Below are 22329 nucleotides of genomic sequence, written 5' to 3'. Positions count from 1 at the left end.
CAACTTGAGCTCAGAAGAGTCTGGGTGAGGCAACAGGACAATGACCCCAAACATCATAACAAATCCACAGCACAATGGCTACAGAAGAACAAACTCGGCCTTTTGGAGTGGCCCAGTAAGAGCCCAGATCTCAATCCTATTGGAATGACTTGAAGAGAGAGAGCCATACACTGAAGACAACCAAAGAATATGGAGGAGTTAAGGCAGTTCTGCAGAGAAGAATGGGTGAAAATCCCCACTTACAGTTAGGTCCATAAATATTTGGAGAGACAAATTTTGTCCAATTTCTTTTGAGCTGCTGAAATGAAGGGATTGTGTTCAAGAAATGCTTTAGTTGCCTCACATTTTTATGTAATCGTTTTGTTCACCCCACTGAATTAAAGCTTAAAGTCTGCACTTCAACTGCATCGGAGTTGTTTCATTTCAAATTCATTGTGGTAATGTACAGAACCAAAATGAGAAAAAAGTTGTCCCTGTCCAAATATTTATTGTTAATGAACCCTTACACTGTCACCCGCTTAACTGTTCTACCTCTGGACCGCTAAGGACTGTTCAATCTAAACTAAACAAATTAAACTTTACTACCTTATCTGCTCCTACAGCCCCTTGTGCCTGATTGGCGTCTTAACGCTGGCCGCTTACCTGCGCACCGCTGAGCCTTTTACTGCTTTGAAGTCGGCCGCGGCCTTTTTTTTTTTTTTTTTTAAAACTAAGGAGTCGCTGTTTTGTCAGTTATTTGCTTATAGATGCTGATATTAGTTACTGCTGCTTTCAACCTTAAGTCCTCGATGCTAATTCAGATACAGATAAAAAGAATAAGTACAAGTAACTTTTCTAAGCGCACCTCCAAACACCCAGCTACTGGTAAGAAAAAGAAAAAAAAAACTTTTAAAAGGAAAAAACCTTTAAAAACTCCTGTACGTTTTTAAAAAGCGGAATGTATTTCATTTTATTTAACCCTCACACCACAGAAAACATCAAAAACCCTCAACAGCCTCTAGCTTTTACAAAGTTCACGTCAGCACATCGGTACACCTCAAGCCTCAGCACGCCTCCTTTTGCATTAGAGATCTAAACTCGATAGATGCACTTGTATTCTGCTGTGTTAAGCTTTATTTCATGCAGGTTTTATTATACAAACCTCCTAAATTTAGTCAATTTATAACTCAAAACAAAGACTTTGTTCAGGATCCAACATAAGCTTGGCTGTCTATTAAAGAGCATGTAGGAGATCTGGCCATTACTTACACGTTCAGATTTTCTTACTCTGCACACAGGAATATTGATAATCTTGAGAAACAAGCTCAAAATGTTGCTCATCAGAGAAAAGGTAAATGACCTCCTGATGTGTGCAGAGTTGAAAATTCATAGCAGATGAACACTCGCTGCTGCCTGTGTGGTGCTAAACTTAGTAAGCTGTTACACTTTGATTGTGCAGGTCTGACTTGTTAGCGTCCATGTCCCAGGTCGAGCAAATATATAGCACTAAGTTAGATATGGGTAATATCAATAACTATTGCTTTGAAATTAATAAGGGCTTTCATTTTATTTAATTTTTTTCTGTACTTTCCTCCTTGCTGACCCCATCTTCAGAAGAGCTTGCAATTCTATAGTTTTACCAAAACTCTCGCTTAAAAAAAAAAAAAAAATGATGCTGCCCATCTGGAACACCCTGTTTTAACTGAAGAAATTAAATCCATTAAATTAATTTTTAAATCCATTTGCAAAAAATCCAGGTGGTATGAAGCCAGAAGTATATTTTGCCTTTTGGCCAGTTTGCTGTTTTAAATGATCAGTCAGGTGACATATGTGTAGATATATCAAGACACATTCTGTTTAATAAAAGTGCCTTTCTCATGTTTGTCATAGCATTCTATTTTATAAACAAACCTCTCAAATATAATAACTGAAGATTATCACTTTTTACATCCAATAATATAAATTATATACAGTTTAATATAAGAATTGGATGAGAAAATGATGATGCTGTTCTATCTATCTATCTGTCTATCTATCTATTTACAATTGCTTGATAGATAGATAGATAAAGTAGATATGTGGAATCCCAATGTTATATATACACAGGGTGGTCCAGATCTAATTATTCAACTGTTCAACTGACAACCGTCTCCGCGCCATTTTGGAATGCAGGGCAGGTGCTGCCATCTATCAGCAACAAAAAGAATTTTAAGTGAAATCTCAATGTGCAAGGCAGGTGCTGTGAATTCTCTATGTAATAAACTTAAGTTATAGCGTAATGAAAATTGCATAATTAGATCTGGAACACCCTATATATTAAAGTCTTTGTGTATGTGTGTATGTATTAGTGCTGGGCGGTATACCGGTTCATACCGAAAACCTGTTTTTTATTTTTTTTTATGATATGGATTTTTCTTATACCGGAACACCGGTTTAAATTGCCTAAACGACGTTCGGAACGTGGCGCAGCGGGAAACTGTTCAAGTGGGGACCTTTTTCACTGCTACACCGCTAAACACAGATTTGTTGCACTAGAGCTCTTTTTCACTGCTACACCACCAAATAATGGGCGGTAGCATAGGTATGCCGCGCGGTGAAAATGGACAGAGAGCATTCCGAAAAAGAAGCTGACGATAAAGTTAAACATAATGACACAGAACAAGTTTTGCCGAAAAAAAAGGAATCACGTCCGTTTCCTGGAGATACTTTGGTTTTAAAAGGTCAGATGTGTAAATGCTGTTTCTATACTACTGGATAATACTGCAAGCCAAGTTGTACTTGTTTTTGTACTTGCTAGTATATGTTTTGCTTGTATTGATCCTGCGATGTGCTGGCGACTCGTTCAGTGATGGGCGCAACTCTGAATGGATGGCATAATTAAAAATGTATAACGAAGATATTTTTAAAGTTCTGAACACTCCGTTGGCTAAGTTAATAACTAGTTTTAATTTCACAAAGACGTTTATCTGTGCGGTGATTGCTGCAGGCGCCTGCTGTTAGTGCGGAGGAAGTCAGTTTAAGAAGCGTAGTGATTAACGACTGGGTCGGGGAACACTTAACACAAAGTATTTGATGTGCTGCATTAACTTGTGACGGGGTTTGAAAAAATCTAGTAAATTAAACATTGATTTTAGGATGAAGTTTAGTTTACAACATTCTACTTTAATTATAAAATAAACTATGAGAATAAAGTGGAAATGTCGACTTTAATCTTGACATAGTCAACATGTCGAATTTATTCTCGACATATAGTTTGTTTCTTCACAGTGGCCCTAATGCGCTTCCATAGGGCTATACCACAAACAGCATTATAAATGCAAGTTGCAGTTTTTATTATTTATGCATATAGCTTAGCTTGAAGCAAGGTCCATATTAATGCAGATTGCCTTAATGATGGTACAGTTGGTAAGATGTCATCACCAAGTTGCACTTGTTTTATTTTATTTTAATTTGGTGAATACTGTGTAATGCACCTGGGCTTGAAGCCTTGAAGTAATGGTGCAGCTATCAGTAATACTATTATGTATTTTATTGTTGTTATCTATCTATCTATCTCTATCTATCTATCTCTATCTATCTATCTATCTCTATCTATCTCTATCTATCTATCTCTATCTATCTATCAGTTTAAATATTATGCATTTTAATGATGGTAAAATTGTTTAAAAAGTCACTTAAACGTGTCAGTGGACAGAGATTGTTAACATTAACAGAAAGTGTAGTTGGTTTACAAAAAATATTTACTATTTATTCCTTTTCTAAGACATATTCGGTGCAATCCAACTTTTGACAAACACCTCTGGATATTTTACTAAGTCTAAATGCCTCTTTCAATGGATGAAAATATGTTATCAAAATCATAGTTTAAGCTTTTGCAAAATTTGTTCAATTAAAGGTTCTATATTTTGACTGCATCTGTCATGCAATGTGATTCCTTCTCTTTAGTGCCACCCCCTTGAAAACTATCACTTTATGGGGCCATGCAAACCTGTATTAATACTTGGGTGCACATTAAAATGTCTTTTTGTACGATGTACAATTCTCATAACAGTCTAATAGGTTATTCTTAGCCAGTCTACTGCAGTAATTGCAGTGGAAAATGTGGTTAACATCCACTCATGCATGGGGAAAAAAATACCGTCCAATACCATGAAACCGGCAGAATTTAGAAAAATACTGTGATATAGAATTTTGGTCATACCGCCCACCTCTAGTATGTATGTTCCAGCATCACTTCTGAATGGCTGGAGCCATTTTCATGAAACTTGGTACACGTTTATCATTGGTCGACCAAAATACTGTGGGGTTAAATTAACCTTAACTCTTTTAGAGCTAATTTTTTTTTTGTTTCTTTTCTCCCAGGGCTGAATATTTTTCCAAAAACTAACATTTTTTAAAAAAGAAAACAAAGCAATTGTTTAACATATCAAATCAACAAAAAATATTTACTTTTGACAAATGTTACTGTCTTGCATGTTGTATGAGCCTGCATACTCTATGATTTCACACACATATCACATACATTTACACAGCAAAGTCCTGCAAAGTCTGATCTCGCTCAAAGCAGCCAATTTCAGTCATTGCCACATTGGTTACTTTCAGGCAGAAACCAGTGTTTGCTTCTGCCAGTACAAAACCCTTTATGCCATACTTTGTGGGCTTGTCTGGCATATATTGGCAGAAAAAAAAAGCATCCCTTGTATTTTATCATAGATTCATGCACAGACAAATCACGGCCAGGCTGATAAAATTGTTTCTATGTTGATTTCACAATGTCAAGCAGGGGCTGAACTTTATACATGGCGTTATAGCCTGGCTCACCCCTTGGGCTTTGCTTCTGTTTATCACAGAAGTGAATAAAACTTTGCAGCATCACGTACCTAACATCATGCTGCATAACCTGTCCAAAGCCACCAGGGGACAAAACACATTTGAACCAATGCTCCCTGAAGTTATATCACCCATCCCTATTTGTAATGCCACAACGCCCTTCATTTCATCTTTTGTTGTGGGTTTCCACTTTGAAAAACGAGAATGCGATGCAAGCAGAACCCGCGATTCAAAAAATTTCTCTGCCTACCTGTTTGTCTCGTCTGACAGTAGCTGAAAAGCAGCATCAGGAGAGAGCAGCCTGAAGTAGTCCAGCAGCTGGTGATCTGTCGTGTCCAACAGTAATCATGCCATCTTGTGAAGTCCAGTAGCCAGTTCGGCTCCCACGGATCAATGTCTGTGTATTCCTCCCATGCGAACCTTGCTGTAGGTGCATTGGCTGCGCGAATGCGCTCAGCTGGCAGCGGATCAGCTGGCGCGGCATCAGCTGGTGTCCAATCAGCTGATGCCGGCATCTCACTCTCTTGTTTGATCTCCTGATAACTGTCAATAAAATCCGATTCTGAAAAATCAGAGTCCGACTCTGCGATAATGCACAAAACATTGTCTGCCGAGTGTTTTCTTTTCTGCACTCGCTTCGCTCCCTCATGACATGTCGATGCCATCTTGCCTTTGTTTACATTTCGCAACTCACACACACGCAAGGATTAGTTGCCGAGTCAACGAGTCTAGCATTCCTCTAAGCACAGAGGGAATGCCTGCGACGTGACAGTGAGTTTTGTCACCATTAACAGCTGATTGTCACCCTCTATCCCTGGATGTCTCATTCTCCTTCAACCCCTCCTTTCGACAAAAGTCGACATCCGCCCTAAAAGAGTTAACCCAACCCCCTTCTGGGTGGGGGGGGGGGTCGGGTACAATCTTTCAGTCTTGTATGTATGTTATCATCCAGTTGACACTCAGAACAACCACCAGAGGGTGAACTGGAGGTGACTGCCAGCCTTCTTTGTTTCAACACCACCGGGTCCACCTGTTGCTTTTGAAATTAAGAACAGCTGGCTGGTCCCGAGCACCAACCGGATGATAACATACATACAACACCGCAAGACAAGCACATTAGTGAGTCTTCATTGTTTGTTAATTTATTATTTTTAAGTTGAATTTTTTTTATTATATTTTTTTCAAACAATTAAAAAAACACTTTATTTTTCTCCCGGGTAACATTGAGTATTTCAGCTAGTGTAGTATAAAAAAGTCAAAAATAATTTTGTTGATTGTGCCTATCTCATGTGATCTATTTATTTTTCTGATTAAACTTTTTGGCCCCACTGATTATGCTCATGTGGGAAGTAGTTGTAATATGAATGAAAAAATTAACAGCTTAAATATCTTTCTACATGTTACCCGAGTGTTAACAATTGCTTATGCTTATCAAAGTTTGTTCATAAATTCAACCAACATATTTTTTTTTAATATTATAAAGTAATGTCAATGTTACAGCAGTGGATTAGAAACTAAACTTTTTTTATTTTTCTTTTAAACCTTATACAGGTATCAGACTTCACTGCTGTTCTGAATGTGGCAAAGAGTTTTCTGACATGAGTAATCTTCAGAGCCACAAAACAATTCACACAGGAGAGAAGCCATATTGCTGTTCTGAATGTGGCAAAGAGTTTTCACAAAGACACAGCCTTTTGACTCACAAAAGAATTCACACAGGGGAGAAGCCGTATTGTTGCCCTGAATGTGGAAAACAGTTTTCACAGAGAAGCTATCTTCAGGTCCACCAAAGAATTCACACAGGGCAGAAGCCATATTGTTGTTCTGAATGTGGCAAACAGTTTTCACAAAGAGGCCAACTTCAGTACCATGAAAGAATTCACACAGCGGAGAAGCCATATTGCTGTTCTGAATGTGGCAAACAGTTTTCACAAAGAAGTCAACTTCAGTGCCATAAAAGAATTCACACAGGTGAGAAGCCATATTGTTGCACTGACTGTGGCAAAGAGTTTTCACTAAGGCACAGCCTTTTAACTCACAAAAGAATTCACACAGGTGAGAAGCCATATTGCTGTTCTGAATGTGGCAAACAGTTTACACAAAGAAACCAACTTCAGTGCCATAAAAGAATTCACACAGGGGAGAAACCATATTGTTGTTCTGAATGTGGCAAACAGTTTTCACTAAGGCACAACCTTTTGACTCACAAAAGAATTCACACAGGAGAGAAGCCATATTGCTGTACTGATTGTGGCAAACAATTTTCACGGAGAAGCTATCTTCAGAGCCACCAAAGAATTCACACAGGGGAGCAGTCATATGACGGTTTTGAAAGTGGTAAACAGTTTTCAGAAAGAAGCCAACTTCAGTGCAACAAAATAATTCACACAGGAGAGAAGCCGTATTGCTGTTCTGAATGTGGCAAGCAATTTTCACGAAGAAGCAACCTTTCGATTCATAAAAGAGTTCACACAGGAGAAAAGCCATATTGCTGCCCTGAATGTGGGAAACAATTCTCTCACAGTAGTACTCTTCAGACACACATTAAAACTCACACAGGAGAGAAGCCGTATTGCTGTTTTGAATGTGGCAATACGTTTTCACGGAAAAGCAGTCTTCAGAGCCACCAAAGAAATCACATAATGGAGAAGCCATATTGCTGAACGTGGCAAACAGTTTTCACAAAGTAACCAACTTCAGTGCCACAAAGGAATTCACACTGGGGAAAGCAGTTTGGCTGTAATAAATGTGGCAAACTCTTCAAGAAAACATACTTTTCAGATCCACCAAAGAATTCACACAGAAGCAGCTTAAATGCAGCCCTGAATGTGGAAAACCAGTTTTATGTACAGTAGATACCATCTTGAGCGCCACAAGAGAGAAATGTGTTTGGATTAGACAAACACAACAAAGTAGTATTCATTAATGGAGAATTGAAATCGGCCTTGTTGAAGATTATCCAATAAGAAAACTTGACCAAGAGGGGACTTGATTAATAATTCGGAATTGATGAGGGTGCCGATGTAAACCATAAAGAGCAGAGATTGAAGATCAGCAGTGAATACACAAAAAGGGTAAACATTATCCTTAAATGTTCCTTAATGGTGAGGAACAACAGTTAATCAGCTAGTAGAACACGTCATCTCATACAGCTTTTCGATCATAGACTGGCTGCAGAAAGACCTCAACAGTCTGGATGTAGAAACAAGGTCCTTCATGCCAACTAACTAATGTACAAAACAGAAGTAGATTACACACGCAATCTTCAAACCTAGGACTGCCAGCATTTCTTCTCAGTTCACAGGATTGCCACCCTTGTAAAATACTACAGACTGAACTGGAAAGCAATCCATAAAACTGAGGGTTTGCTCAGAAAGAGGTGACACAATTTTGTGAATAATCATAAAAAGATAATAAGAAGATAGACCCAGAAAGGAGAATAAACAAGTGGAGTGTCCACAAATGCAGTAGGAAATACACAGATATTCGACTATAAGTGAATGAGGAACAAAACCTGACACATGAACGGCTCAGGAGAGGAGAAATGAGATGTTTGCAAATGGCTACTTAAGACTGTGGATTTCATACAAGGCTGTTTGCAGCATGTTATGAGAGAAATGGGAAAAGGAACCAATGTAGGTTTTGTAACAAACCAGTGGAAACAGTACTGGACCTTACTATAGGGTTTATAATACTCCTGTCCAAAAACTTCTTCATGGAAAGACACAACAAGGTAGTCTTACTGGTTTATTGGAAACTGTGCAAACAATGTGACATCCCAGTCCCAGAAAAGGATTATTGCTAATGAAGAAGTGTGCAACGCTTGAGGTATACCAGTCCTAATTTGTGGAAAATTCACAACCAGAAAAACTGATATTGTTGTCAAGGAGAAACATTCAGACAATGCCTCGATAATCAAGGTATCAATCCTAAATAATATCACTGTGCCTTGAACGGAGAGTGGAAGGATATCAAAATATCACAAGATACAATCAGAAATGTGGACCTAAATGTGAAATAAAAAAATGAAAATCTCTCAGTGTTCTTTGGATTCACAGGGCTTGTTAAAAAGAGCATTTAAGCAGATTGACATCCTAAATTAAATTGGGACAAATTAATGTTGCACCCTATGAGCTCCAAAAGGTGGCGCTGTTAGGAACAATGCAGGTTTTGCAGAGCAGTGAACCTAAAAGAATCAAAACTAATACATAGAGGGTGTCGTAACTTAAAAGTGAGGTTCATGATAGTAATGGAGAGGCAAGTCTGTCACGATAGTAGTCTTCAGAGCCACAAAAGGATTCACACAGGAAAGAAGAAATGCAATCTGAGATGAGCCAGATGTGGAATAAAACCTCTGAGATTGTACAAATGCTGGGATTAACAGGTCTTATCCAAAAAAAATGTTCATATCATCCAGGTCTTGATCTACGTCACACTTTTGTTTTCAGTCGGCTAGATTACTGTAACGCACTCCTCTCAAGACCACCCAAAAAAGACATCAATTGATTGCAACGAGTGCAGAATGCAACTGCCGGAATCTTAACAAGGAAAAGAAAATCTGCGCTCATCACCCCAGTTCTGATGTCACTACACTGGTTACCGGTGTCATTTAGAATTGACTTTAACATACTGCTGATGGTTTACAAAGCCTTCAATAATCTGCTCCATCTTATATCTCAGAATGCCTAGTCACCTTACACTCCAAATCGTAACCTTAGATCTTCAAATGAGGGTCTGCTTAGAATTCCAAGAGCTAAACTTAAAAGAAGTGGTGAGGCGGGCGGCCTTCTGCTGTTATGCACCTAAACTCCGGAAGAGCTGACCGATAGAAATTTGCCAGGCTGATACAGTGGAGGACTTTATAAAACTGCTAAACACTCGTTATTTTAACTTGGCTTTCTCGTTGCTTCATTTTAGTTTATCCCTGATATTCTGTATATGCAATTACTATTTTTTTCTTTCGTGGCTCCAAAACCCTCACTAACCCGTATTTTGTCTGCTGTTCTGTTTCTGGTTTTCTGTGGTGGCGATCTGCACCACCACCACCTGATCAAAGCACCTTGCAGTCCTTACATTGATGGATTAAAGGCCAGAGGTCCACATGACCGTCATCGTCTAATTCTTACATGTGAAGCCTGAAAGCCATGAGGACTGATTGAGATCACTGATGTTAGTTAGGTAGAATGACTAGTGTGGGCTGGGTGGTCTTGTGGCCTCGGAACCCCTGCAGATTTTGTTTTGCTTGTCCAGCCCAACTGGAGTTGTTTGTTTTTTTCTGTCCTCCCTTGCTTTATTGTCTAACAGCACCAAAACAGTGTCTGTTATGTCAACTTCACATTCCTGGGAGTTCAGGTGTCTCACCTCATTCCAGGTGATAATTACTGATCTGCAAAGGTGTAATCGTCATTTGGTGGTACATATCGGGCAAGTGATTAGCCCTCAGTAGCAACATATAAAGGGGCAGAACAAAATAAACAACTTGGAAGATTCTAGAACAATCTCCCCGAACACAAACCTGTGTTCTTAGCCATTATCCACCATATATGTGTAATTCTGTTATTTCTCTTCCTGCATATAATGTTGAGTTTGTTGATAAATTAATTACTGCAGACCACGTCTGATCTTTGACTCTACTATCAAGTGTTTTAATGGTGAAAAGATACGACCCGTTTGTCCACCTGAGGGCACATGCCTGTGGTTCACAGTCTGAATATTCATAATTGGTGAGTATTCTTGAAATATTTAGTCTTTGTAACAGATGGTATGTTAAGCTGCCTATTCTGTGAAATGTTATTTTGAAGCACACAATAAGGAATGGCGTTTAGCCTCTGTGCTTGTATGTGAAATATTATTCATGTAAAACATGCCAGGAAAGCGACTTGGCCACTGAGGTTTCCGTATAAAACATGAGTTATTTAAATTGCTTTTAGCCGCACAGGTTACAGATAACTTTGTAATGGTTTATAACTTAAAGCTTTACAAATGATTGTAAGCTGATGCTAACTTAGTTATTGCAGTAAGTTATAATCAGTTCACAATGTACTGCAAATGTAATCTTTATACAGCAATAATAAAAATATGAAAAAGGGAGAGATAGAGATCTGCACTCATTTCTGTCATTGGATAAGAGATGTGAGACCTGGTCAGATTAATAAAATATAGACATAATAAATGCATAAATTAATAACTGAAAAGGCTTACAAGTGTGACTCAGTGATTCGTATACAAAGAATTCCACAGTCCAAGTATCTTCGTTTAGTAAAATTCAATGTAAAAACAAAAAAATGATAACCCAAAAGAAAAAGTTCCTCTCTAAGATTTTTCTGTTTAAGGCTTACATGTCATTGAGTTTCTTTACATTTCTCTAGAAAGTTCTCTATGTAACAGACAATCGTGTTTATATGTCACATGTGTCAGAAGACAAGCGAGCTACTATCACTGTGTTTGAAAGCAAACGAAACAGTCCATACATCAAGCAGATAAAGTATCTATCTTTTATATAGTGCCTTTCACATCCATCCATCCATCCATCCATCTATCAAACAGTCCATACATCAAGCAGAAGAGACGCTGCCCCTTATTGACTAAAATTCTATTATGATAGTACAGATGAAGCTGAGCAATGAAGAAGTGCTGGGTTGTCGTCAGATCCACAATCATCTCCTGGTCTTGCCTTACTCTTTCTAAAGCCATTGTCTACTACAATGGAGTTTATCTGAGTTCTGGTTTTACCCTCTGGTGACTTCCCGGTGTTTCTGGCATTTTTTCTTTTTGTTGACGCCATGTGTTTGTGACTGTAAAAGTAGGTTTCCTTGTGAATTCTCAAAGTCTTTACCTATTTTGATTTCTATTGCCCTCTTCATGTGGCCCTATTACTTTTCCTTCTCTAAGTTTTCATACCATTTCATGAAAATCCCCCATTATCATTTAGAATTCTTGATGGTCTTTCATCCTTTTATAAGCAAATCACGGTATTCATAAAATGCTTTAAATGCTTTCTCATCTTCATCTTCTGTTAGGGAGTAAATCTCTCGAGTTATTAGCCGGGCCACTGGTGTTCCCTGTATTGTTGCATACGTACTGTAGTTCCTTCAGATTATGTTTTATATGAGATCAATGCTTTTTTGAGTTCTTCCATTTAGAATTAGAGCAACTCCTCTTCTTTTGTGTTCTCATCTCAAGTATGTCATTCTGTATTTTTTTTCTGCTCTGGTGCGTTTGTGTAGATATCTCCCTCATTATTCCTGAAGGTCTTGGAAACCCTCATTGGTTGTAGGCCAGACTGGGGAGTGGATCCAGTAGTCATTGCCCATTTTGTTACAATTGTCACACATCAGGACAGGCTAACAATTCTGCAGTCCTACAAAGTTTGGTGCCAAGCTGAGGAGAGTAACTGACAAGGTGGTCTTCTCTGAAGTGCTACTTGTGCCACCTACCACTCCAGATAAGGTTGAGGAGATCAGAAGGCTTAATGTGTGGCTCAGATCTCGGTGTAGGATAGAAGAATATCAGGTTATGGGGCTTAGGACTCCTTTTGTACAATGGGTTACATTTAAAGCCAGGCCTGGGGTTGAGCTCGTAGGAAGATTCCTGGTAATTACCTGTGGGACCTTGCCAGGTATAGTCCAAAGGAGCAAGGTGGAAGCATCCTCCAGTTGACCCACCACCCAGAGTGAGTTCCGAGTGTCTGGTGCTTTGCGCCTTGGTGGACTGAATCCCGACTACTAAAACTGACTCTAAGGACATGGAATGTGACCTCTCTAGTGGGTAAAGAACCCAGGTTACTGCAGGAGGAGGTAGAGGGGTACTGTTCCCCTCAATGCACACATGGGCTGTAAGACCCAAACTCCTACCAAAGGGCTGGACTCTATTCCATTTTGGAGTTGCCCAGAGAGAAAGCATTGGGCAGGTGTGGGTTTCCTTACAGCCCCCAGCTCAGCACTTGTACTTTAGATTTATCCACTGGACAAGATGGTCACGTCCCTACAATTTCGAGTTGGGGCTGTGACTCATGTCTATCTTTATGTGCTGACTATTGGGTCTGAGTATTCGACCTCCATAGAGAAGTTGGGTGGAGTGCTGGAAGGTGCTCCCTCTGGGGACTCTGATGTGATTATTCAACATTCACATGGGCAATGATGAGTGAAACCTGGAAGGGTGAGGTTGGGAGGAATGGCCTACTCAATCTGAACCCAAGGTGTGCCTTTGTGTTGGGCTTCTGTATTAGTGACTGTTTGTCCATAACGAACACCTTGTTTGAGGATAACGGTGTTCATAATTGCACTCGGCACCAGAGCATCTTAGCCAATGAAGTGACCGAAGGATTGCTGAAATATTTGTGTTTAACACACATGTAATAGTATGATGTGATATGTTTGTTAAGAAGACCCAAGACAGACACAAAAGGCGCTATATAACAGATCACTGTGAGCACACGGTGGATACATAAGTGAAGATTTTACTCCAGTAAGGTCCAAGCTGGGGACATCACAAAGGAAAGTGGCTGCTGGACTTCATTGTTCTTGGCCCCGTTGCATTGTGGATACTCGCCATTTACAAACCTGTATGCCATGACCACTTTGGAGTTGAGATGGGCTACGTTCTCACAAATTGAGGAAGAGTGTTTTTTTATTGAGGACTTCTGGGCTCCAGGCAGGTAAGTGTGTGAGATGTGAATACTTACGGGTGGCACTAGATCTTTTACACCTGCTCTGGAGCTATAAAGGCCCGGCTGAGCAGAATCGAGATGAGCTGGAAATCGAGGAGTGGACTTGATGGGAGCTCAGCTGGTGGAGAAGGAGAGGGGGCTGTGGTCATAGCTAACCAGAGCTACTTCTGTGGAGCAGAGTTAAGACCTGAGCAGTAAAGTGTTTGGGATTCTGTCTCCTTGTTGTCTCTGCCACACGCCATTGTATTTAGCCTTTATTTGTCAGTAAGACCACCTTTTATTTGCTACTTGTGGCCCCTTTTGATTTAATGTGGGTGTGCAGACTGCTCCACACTGTGGTCTTTGGGTGGAATGGATGGCATAAGAGAAATTGAGCTCCTGTCTAGCTCTGAGTTTAATAGGATGCAGTGTTGTGGGGCCAAACTCCCCCATAATGTTCAGGCCTTTTGTTCTTTAACCAGTTCTAACTCGGCCTGACTAATTTTCTTGAACCTTCTGCCATCTCAGTGTTCCACCAGTTGTTTTTTTTTGCAAATCAAAATTAAAGCTTAAAATATAGTTCACCAGAAATAAAAGTGAAAAGATGGCCAAAGAGTAGAACTAAAGACCAGCGAGGATGAAGCTCGTGTTGTCGTTCTGACGTTCACCACACTTGTCTTTGTGTATAATGTACACGCCACGGTGTGGAGTCGCCAAGTTAATTCATTAAACCCCAATGGCAGTAGTGTTAGCTTAGACAAGAACATGGGTGGGTGTGTGTGTGTGTGTGTGTGTCCACCCGAGCCCATTACGCTCTGCTCTTACACTGAGCCCCCCCAATCAGTTCTCTTTCCCGTCACCTCGTTGTCTGGACAAATGCAGCCATATAAATCTAAATGTTAAGCTAGTGATATGCCCACCATGAACTGCCTGAATTGAACCTGCAGCTGCCCGGTTTAGAATCGCAGGTCCCTCAAGTGATTAAAGACCAACCAGAAGAGGCGGACAGCAATGTGTCCCATTTACTGCACCTCACGTACTCGAGTGGGGAGTTGTAAAGAAAAGACGGTGGCTTTCAGGGTGATTCTCAGTAGTGACGATAACTCGGGTTGTACCGCTGCCCCGGGAGAACAACTAAACCCCGGTTTGCGGCACAATCAGAAAACCGCTGGAGCTAAGCAGTTTGATATCGAAAATCTTTTGGGGCAACGTGACCAACGTTCATCCTTTTATTTGACCTCTCATCACATGTCGTATCTCAGCATTAAACTGTAAGCAATACCACAAATAAAGAAGAGGGAAAAAGTATACACGTACATATTTCACAGAAAACAAACAAACTAGTGCATAAAATAGCATCAAAACCACCTTTCCCAGCTTAGGGTGCGAGATGTTCTTGTTTAAGAGAAACCAGTTTTCCAAATAGGTTTACTGTTCTTGGACAAAGCGAAAGCCTCCCGGAATACGCCGAGCTGATAACAAAAAAGGGTCAGTCCTACCAGTCTGAAGTATTGTCAGCGAAACCAATATAGAGATGGGTCTCCCTTGTGTCGCTGAATACTTTTTTCCAGCAGGTGTATTTCTTGGCGCTACCTGGTCGCTTCCCTTGGCACCACCACACAGTGTCTCTCTCTCTTCTCTTCCGGTTTAAAGTCTTCAGCACCAACCATCCTGTCCGTGTTATGACACCCCCTTAAAGGTCATAAATTTTCTTGAAATGCACCCTAAGGAGCTGCAAACTGCCAACGGGGCAAATAGCACATGTGGCACCTGCCAGGTGGTGTACAAGTGGTGGCAAGGATGAGACGAAACCTTTTATTCTGCTGGAATCCTGACACTGCCAGGCAGGTGGTGCAAGTGCATTGAGAAGTTTTGTGAAGGGGTCGTTCCACTTTCTGACTTTAGCTTGACTCCCCCTCATACTTCCTGAATGACTTCTTTTGATTCGTCCTCAGGTGACATAACCCAAGCTTTCAGTTTGCAATCATGTTAGACAAGTCAGGACCAGCAGCCCCCATTTTTGTTGTCCGTTTCTTCTATTTATATCTGGCGACTCCCACCCAACCCCAACACGTGTAAACCGCCCCTCCTCTCAGACTTTAGTATCGAGGTCGGGCACCACAGACTGAATGGGCAAAGAATCCCTGAAATCAGGGACGTTTATGCAAGGACTCCCCATCTCTATGAGCTCAAGGTGTCTGGTGATGGAGCAAATATATACATGGAGGAATGAAGTTCAGGAGCAATTACTGTGGTGGTGTCCTTCATGTAGAAATGGACCTGAAACAAAGGAAAGGCATAGGGTAACACGAGGGGTCTCCACAGGTGGATTAGGTTTGGCATAAGGTAATGGAGAGAAGGGTCCAACTTGAGTACTATCTCTCCATAAAGAACAGACCCCAAATTCCTCTCACGTCACAATTTGTCACATTCGACTGACAAAAAACTGGAAGCAAACACCTTGGAGAGATGTTCAAGTGACATTTGTATTTGCTAAGCTCGCGCTTAACTTATTTCTTTAAATGCATGACCACTGACTTGGACAGTTAAACACTCATACCACAAGACTTTCATAGAATCTGAGACCCTCATCTCAATGTCCAGTGACAACTTAGCAGCTTTGTGAAACAGACCAGAGCGGGTGGGCAGAGGGGTATTTCTACAGCCCGGCGCCTCCACATTGGATTATCAAGTATGTACAGCTGATTTAATAGGCAGTCGTCGTTATTTGAGTCAGATAACCCGCTTCCCCATACTGTAATCTTAACCATACTGTAACCAGGAGGAGAGCTGGGGGTCTGCAGCTCAACTCTACTGGCGACCATTGGAGTCAACTCCACCTTCTGTACTTGGAGCTCAGAGAGACTGTGTATCCTTGGGAAGAGAAGAGGAGGCGTGTCACGTGATGCGTGCTGTGTGGCGCCGTTCTCTCGTGTACGCGATTGCCGTTTCTTTAGTTGAGTGTGTGTGCGTGCGCCGCCATCAGGCCGCCCTTTTCGTGTCCGCTTTCCTTTAATATACGACGACTATCGAGTGTGTGATAAAACACTACTGTCGGTCCGTCTCTGAGTGTGTGCTCCATCGGAGCAATCTGATTGGTCAGTTTGGCTTTGGCGTGGTACGAAAGACAGACGTGATGGTGTCCTTCATGTAAAAATGGACCTGAAACAAAGGAAAGGCAGAGGGTGACACGAGGGGTCTCCACAGGTGGATTAGGTTTGGCATAAGGTAATGGAGAGAAGGGTCCAACTTGAGTACTATCTCTCCATAAAGAAAAGACTCCAAATTCCTCTCACGTCACAATTTGTCACATTCGACTGACAAAAAACTGGAAGCAAACACCTTGGAGAGATGTTCAAGTGACATTTGTATTTGGTAAGCTCGTGCTTAACTTGCATGACCGCTGCCAGCGGAGTACCGATTGGCTGACTCGTACAGCTGAACACTCATACCACATGACTTTTGGGTTTTATAGCATCTGAGACCCTCATCTCAATGCCTGGTAACAACTTTGCAGATTTGTGAAACACACCAGAGTGGGTGGGCAGAGGGGTATTTCTACAACCCGGCGCCTCCACATTGGATTAACAAGTGGGTACAGTTGATTTAATAGACAGTCGTCGTTAATTTGAGTCAAATAACCCGCTTCCCCAAACTGTAATCTTAACCAGATTGGGGGTTTGCAGCTCGACTCTACTGGCGGCCATTGGAGTCAACTCCTCATTCTGTACTTGGAGCTCAGAGAGACTGTGTATCCTTGGGAAGATAGAGGAGGCGTGTCACATGATGCGTGCTGTGTGGCGCCGTTCTCTCGTGTACGCGATTGCCGTTTCTTTACTTGAGTGTGTGCGCGCGCCGCTGTCAGGCCGACCTTTTCGTGTCAGCTTTCCTTTAATATACGTCTATCGAGTGTGTGATAAAACAATACTGTCGGTCCGTCTTCGAGTGTGTGCTCCCTCGGAGCAATCTGATTGGTCAGTTTGGCTTTGGCGTGGTACGAAAGACAGACGTGATGCTTTAGGGGTGCAAAATTCATTTCCCGATTGTGACTTTTTATTTATTTATTTTAAAAAGAAAGTTAAAATTCAAAAAAGAGTTTAAGCATTTCAACGAAAATGACATCGGGCCGCTAAATACAGGGTGGTCCAGATCTAATTATGCAATTTTCATTACGCTATAACTTATTAAGTTTATTACATAGAGAATTCACAAAAAAATATTTTTGTTGCCGATAGATGGCAGCACCTGCCTTGCATTTGTTTATTGCAAGTTATTTCAAACAATTCTTTTGTCTTGCATTGTTTTCCTGCATTGCATTAAAAGTTGCATAGTTAGATCTGGACCAGCCTGTACTAATGTGGTATACGCTGAGTTACCTTCAAAGATGAGAAGCATCTGCAAGAATACAAATGATATTCTCAAAGCGTGTAATGGGGGCTATAGTGGAAAACGTTAATGTAACTTTTCTTTTTGTCTATTAAGTTTTTCAGTTATATTCCCTTTTATCTAACTGCTCTAAGTAGGATGAGTTCATTCACATGTTCAGGCTCTCAAGATCACACTGGACTTGAAGTATTAGGTATCTCTCTCTGTGTAACTTAAGGCAGGATGATCTAATGTCCCATATATGGACTTACAGTACAGTATGTACAGTGCATCCAGAAAGTATTCACAGCGCATCACTTTTTCCACATTTTGTTATGTTACAGCCTTATTCCAAAATGGATTAAATTAATTTTTTTCCTCAGAATTCTACACACAACACCCCATAATGACAACGTGAAAAAATTTGAGATTTTTGCAAATTTATTAATAATAAAAAAATTGAGAAATCCCATGTACATAAGTATTCACAGCCTTTGCCGTGAAGCTCAACATTGAGCTCAGGTGCCTCCCGTTTCCCCTGATCATCCTTGAGATGTTTCTGCAGCTTCATTGGTGTCCACCTGTGGTAAATTCAGTTGACTGGACATGATTTGGAAAGGCACACACCTGTCTATATAAGGTCCCACAGTTGACTGTTCATGTCACAGCACAAACCAAGCATGAAGTCAAAGGAATTGTCTGTAGACCTCCGAGACAGGATTGTCTCGAGGCACAAATCTGGCGAAGGTTACAGAAAAATTTCTGCTGCTTTGAAGGTCCCAATGAGCACAGTGGCCTCCATCATCCATAAGTGGAAGAAGTTCAAAACCACCAGGACTCTTCCTAGAGCTGGCCGGCCATCTAAACTGAGCGATCGGGGGAGAAGGGCCTTAGTCAGGGAGGTGACCAAGAACCCGATGGTCACTCTGTCAGAGCTCCAGAGGTCCTCTGTGGAGAGAGGAGAAACTTCCAGAAGGACAACCATCTCTGCAGCAATCCACCAATCAGGCCTGTATGGTAGAGTGGCCAGACGGAAGCCACTCCTTAGTAAAAGGCACATGGTAGCCCGCCTGGAGTTTGCCAAAAGGCACCTGAAGGACTCTCAGACCATGAGAAAGAAAATTCTCTGGTCTGAGGAGACAAAGATTGAACTCTTTGGTGTGAATGCCAGGCGTCATGTTTGGAGGAAACCAGGCACCGCTCATCACCAGGCCAATACCATCCCTACAGTGAAGCATGGTGGTGGCAGCATCATGCTGTGGGGACTGGGAGACTAGTCAGGATAAAGGAAAGATGACTGCAGCAATGTACAGAGACATCCTGGATGAAAACCTGCTCCAGAGCGCTCTTGACCTCAGACTGGGGCGACAGTTCATCTTTCAGCAGGACAATGACCCTAAGCACTGTAACAGATGAAGCGCTTGTCCACCTCTTGAACCCTCAGGTACCACTCTTCAGACCAGGTGAAAGTATAATAATACTTCTTTTTATTATAATACCGTGCACCAAGCACTCTCCACACTACACTCATAAAACCAATACACTATTCTCTAATAATACAATCCTCCACTCCCAGACACTTAGCCCACCTTCCTCCCAGCTCAGCTCAGTGTTCTGGGCTTCCCAGAGTCCTTTTATAGCTCCTGACCCGGAAGTGGTTCTGGGCACAACCCACAAGTCCATTTGCTTCCGGGTCAGGGCAAACAGTCCTCTTCTTTATCCCGGGAGCACGTCACTTCCTCCAGTCATGTGACTGATATGCACTCCCGGGTTATAGGGCATGCCAGAGCCCACTAGCCCCCCTACAGCGACTCCTGGCGGCCCCCAAGGTATCCAGCAGGGCTGTGTCACAACACTACAAAGTCCATGAGGCCCTGCTGGAACTCGGGGCACAAATATGCTGTCCGGAGGGCTCCTCCTAGCGGCCTGGGGGTGGCGACCGGAGTCCATAGCCGGTCGTCTGTCACAGCACACAGCCAAGATATCAAAGGAGTGGCTTCAGGACAACTCTGTGAATGTCCTTGAGTGGCCCAGCCAGAGCCCAGACTTGAATCCGATTGAACATCTCTGAGAGATCTTAAAATGGCTGTGCACCAACACTTCCCATCCAACCTGATGGAGCTTGAGAGGTGCTACAAGGAGGAATGGGTGAAACTGGCCAAGGATAGGTGTGCCAAGCTTGTGGCATCATATTCAAAAAGACTTGAGGCTGGAATTGCTGCCAAAGGGGCATCGACAAAGTATTGAGCAAAGGCTGTGAATACTTATGGACATGGGATTTCTCAGTTTTTTTATTTTTAATAAATTTGCAAAAATCTCAAGTAAACTTTTTTCACGTTGTTATTATGGGGTGTTGTGTGTAGAATTCTGAGGAAAAAAATGAATTGAATCCATTTTGGAATAAGGCTGTAACATAACAAAATGTGGAAAAAGTGATGAAGCGCTGGGAATACTTTCTGGATGCACTGTATATGAGAGTTGCTGTCCCCTGCAGCTCCGCCCGTGTAGTAGGGAAATGAGACAAATTTGTTTTGAGAAGAATTTATATTGATAGGTTTCCTATCCAAAGGTCTCTTACAGCCATCCATTATCCAACCCACTGAATCCTAACTACAGGGTCGTGGGGGTCTCCGAGGGCCTCTTGCTATACAATATTTTTGGTTTTGCTATCTGGGCGAGGACACATCGGTTTCTTGTGGACCTAATCTGGGAGAAAGAGACGTAAAGCTGACAACGCGAGAAGCCCGATGAGCGAAAATCGACCCCTGCTAACTTGAGTGTCTGCCCCTGGGTCTTGTTAATTGATGCCACAAAGCCAAGCTTCACCGGGAACTGTAATCTCTTGAATTGAAAGGGCATGTCCGTCACGATTAGAGGAACGCGAGGCGTTAAAATCCTCTCACCAGTGCCACATCCCGTGGTGATCATCACCTCTATGGTGTTGTTCTAAACCTGACAGACCTGAAGACGGGTACCACTGCAAAGTTTGAGTGGGCTCAGGTTTATCAAAAACATAATCGGTGCTCCTACGTTCAATGCTAAGTTGTGGGGCTGCATGCCAGGAGGTTTAATGGAATTTACAAATCCTGTAGGAGAACGGAATGAACTGAATCGTTGTGTTCTAAAATGGTGTTTATTGAAATGTACAGTATGTCAAATAATTTGAGCACCAATTGATAAATCCTATCAACATGGTTGTTCCTTGCAGTGAGGATAGCATGTTCCCCAAACCATGAAAGAGGTTGAACTGGAATTGAAGGCATGCCCTAGTATACTGCAGCAACAAGTTCATTCAGATCTTGAACTGAGGTGCACAAATCGTCAATGTTTATTGCAATAGCGCTGTCTGTAGTCTGTAAGGAACTATTGTTCACTTCCAGCAGTAGCTGGGAATATCTTGTGCTTCCATCCTGGAACAAAAAGGTGGCAATATTGAGGGTCAGTGACAGCTTCACTCCAGATAGATGAGCACTTAAGGCAGGCATCCACCTCATCAGCATGTGTTCCTCTTGGGATAACGGGCAAAGTCTGACAGAAGTCTTCTGCAAAGAGAACTGTAACTCCTCCCATGATACGCTGGTTGTTCTTAAGGTCTTGAAGACTCAAATTCAAAGCCTCGATTGACTTCTTCGGAGACATGATAGTCTCATTTCAAACTGTAGCAGAACATTCCTTGAGGTGTTTAGCAGCATCACTTTGTTTAGAGATATTGAACCCAGCCACAGGGGATGCACAAGCCAGTGTGTTTCTTCAGGCCGGTCCCAAGCCTGGATAAATGGGGAGGGTTACATCAGGAAGGGCATCCAGTGTAAAATATTCCCAAATCAATATGCGGACAAAAATACAAATTGCCATACTGGATGGGTCGAGCCCCGGGTTAACAACGACCGCCACCAGTACTGTTAGCCAGCAGGGTGCTGGTGGAAATTGGCCAACTGTTTGCCAAAGGAGAAGAAGAAATGGGGGAAGACGTGTCCAGAGGCAGGAGGAGAGGAAGAAGGTAAAGAGAGTGGAACTGAGGGTAGGAACTTTGAATGTTGGCAGTATGACTGGTAAGGAGAGAGAGTTAGCAGATATGATGGAGAAAAGGAAGGTTGATATATTGTGTGTGAAGAGACTAAATGGAAGGGGAGTAAGGCCAGGTGGATCAGAGGTGGATTCAAATTATTCTATCATGGTGTGGATGGGAGGAGAAATGGAGTAGGAGTTATTCTGAAGGAACAGTACGTCAAGAGTGTTTGGAGGTGAAAAGAGTGTCAGACAGAGTGATGATTATGAAGATGGAAATTGGAGGTGTGATGATGAATGTTGTTAGTGCATATGCACAGCAAGTTGGGTGTGCGATGGGTGAGAAAGAAGACTTTTTGGAGTGAGTTGGATGAAGTGATGAACAGTGTACCTAAGGGATAGAAAGTGGTGATTGGAGCGGATTTCAATGGGCATGTTGGTGAGACGAGGAGGTGATGGGTAGGTATGGTGTCAAGGAGAGGAATGAAGGAAGGAGGATA

General features: G+C 41.8%; 2 protein-coding genes across 5 annotated transcripts in view; one reads left to right on the top strand and one right to left on the bottom strand.

Annotated features, from left to right (window-relative positions):
• Nucleotides 1–22329, bottom strand: part of LOC114669326 (zinc finger protein OZF-like) — a 523681-nt gene that overhangs the window by 204126 nt on the left and 297226 nt on the right. The window lies entirely within an intron of this gene.
• The window catches only part of LOC114669345 (oocyte zinc finger protein XlCOF6-like), a 71084-nt gene that overhangs the window by 11649 nt on the left and 37106 nt on the right, over nucleotides 1–22329 (top strand). Inside the window, exons 3-4 of the mRNA XM_051921749.1 lie at nucleotides 6361–7098; nucleotides 7183–7352. Coding sequence (XP_051777709.1) covers nucleotides 6361–7098; nucleotides 7183–7352 — 908 coding nt within the window. The remainder of the gene's footprint in view (nucleotides 1–6360; nucleotides 7099–7182; nucleotides 7353–22329) is intronic.

This window comes from Erpetoichthys calabaricus (assembly GCF_900747795.2).
Source record: "Erpetoichthys calabaricus chromosome 1 unlocalized genomic scaffold, fErpCal1.3 SUPER_1_unloc_22, whole genome shotgun sequence".
NCBI lineage: Eukaryota > Metazoa > Chordata > Cladistia > Polypteriformes > Polypteridae > Erpetoichthys > Erpetoichthys calabaricus.
Note: the sequence above shows the minus strand (reverse complement) of the source record. Positions and strands in the feature narration are given on the sequence as shown.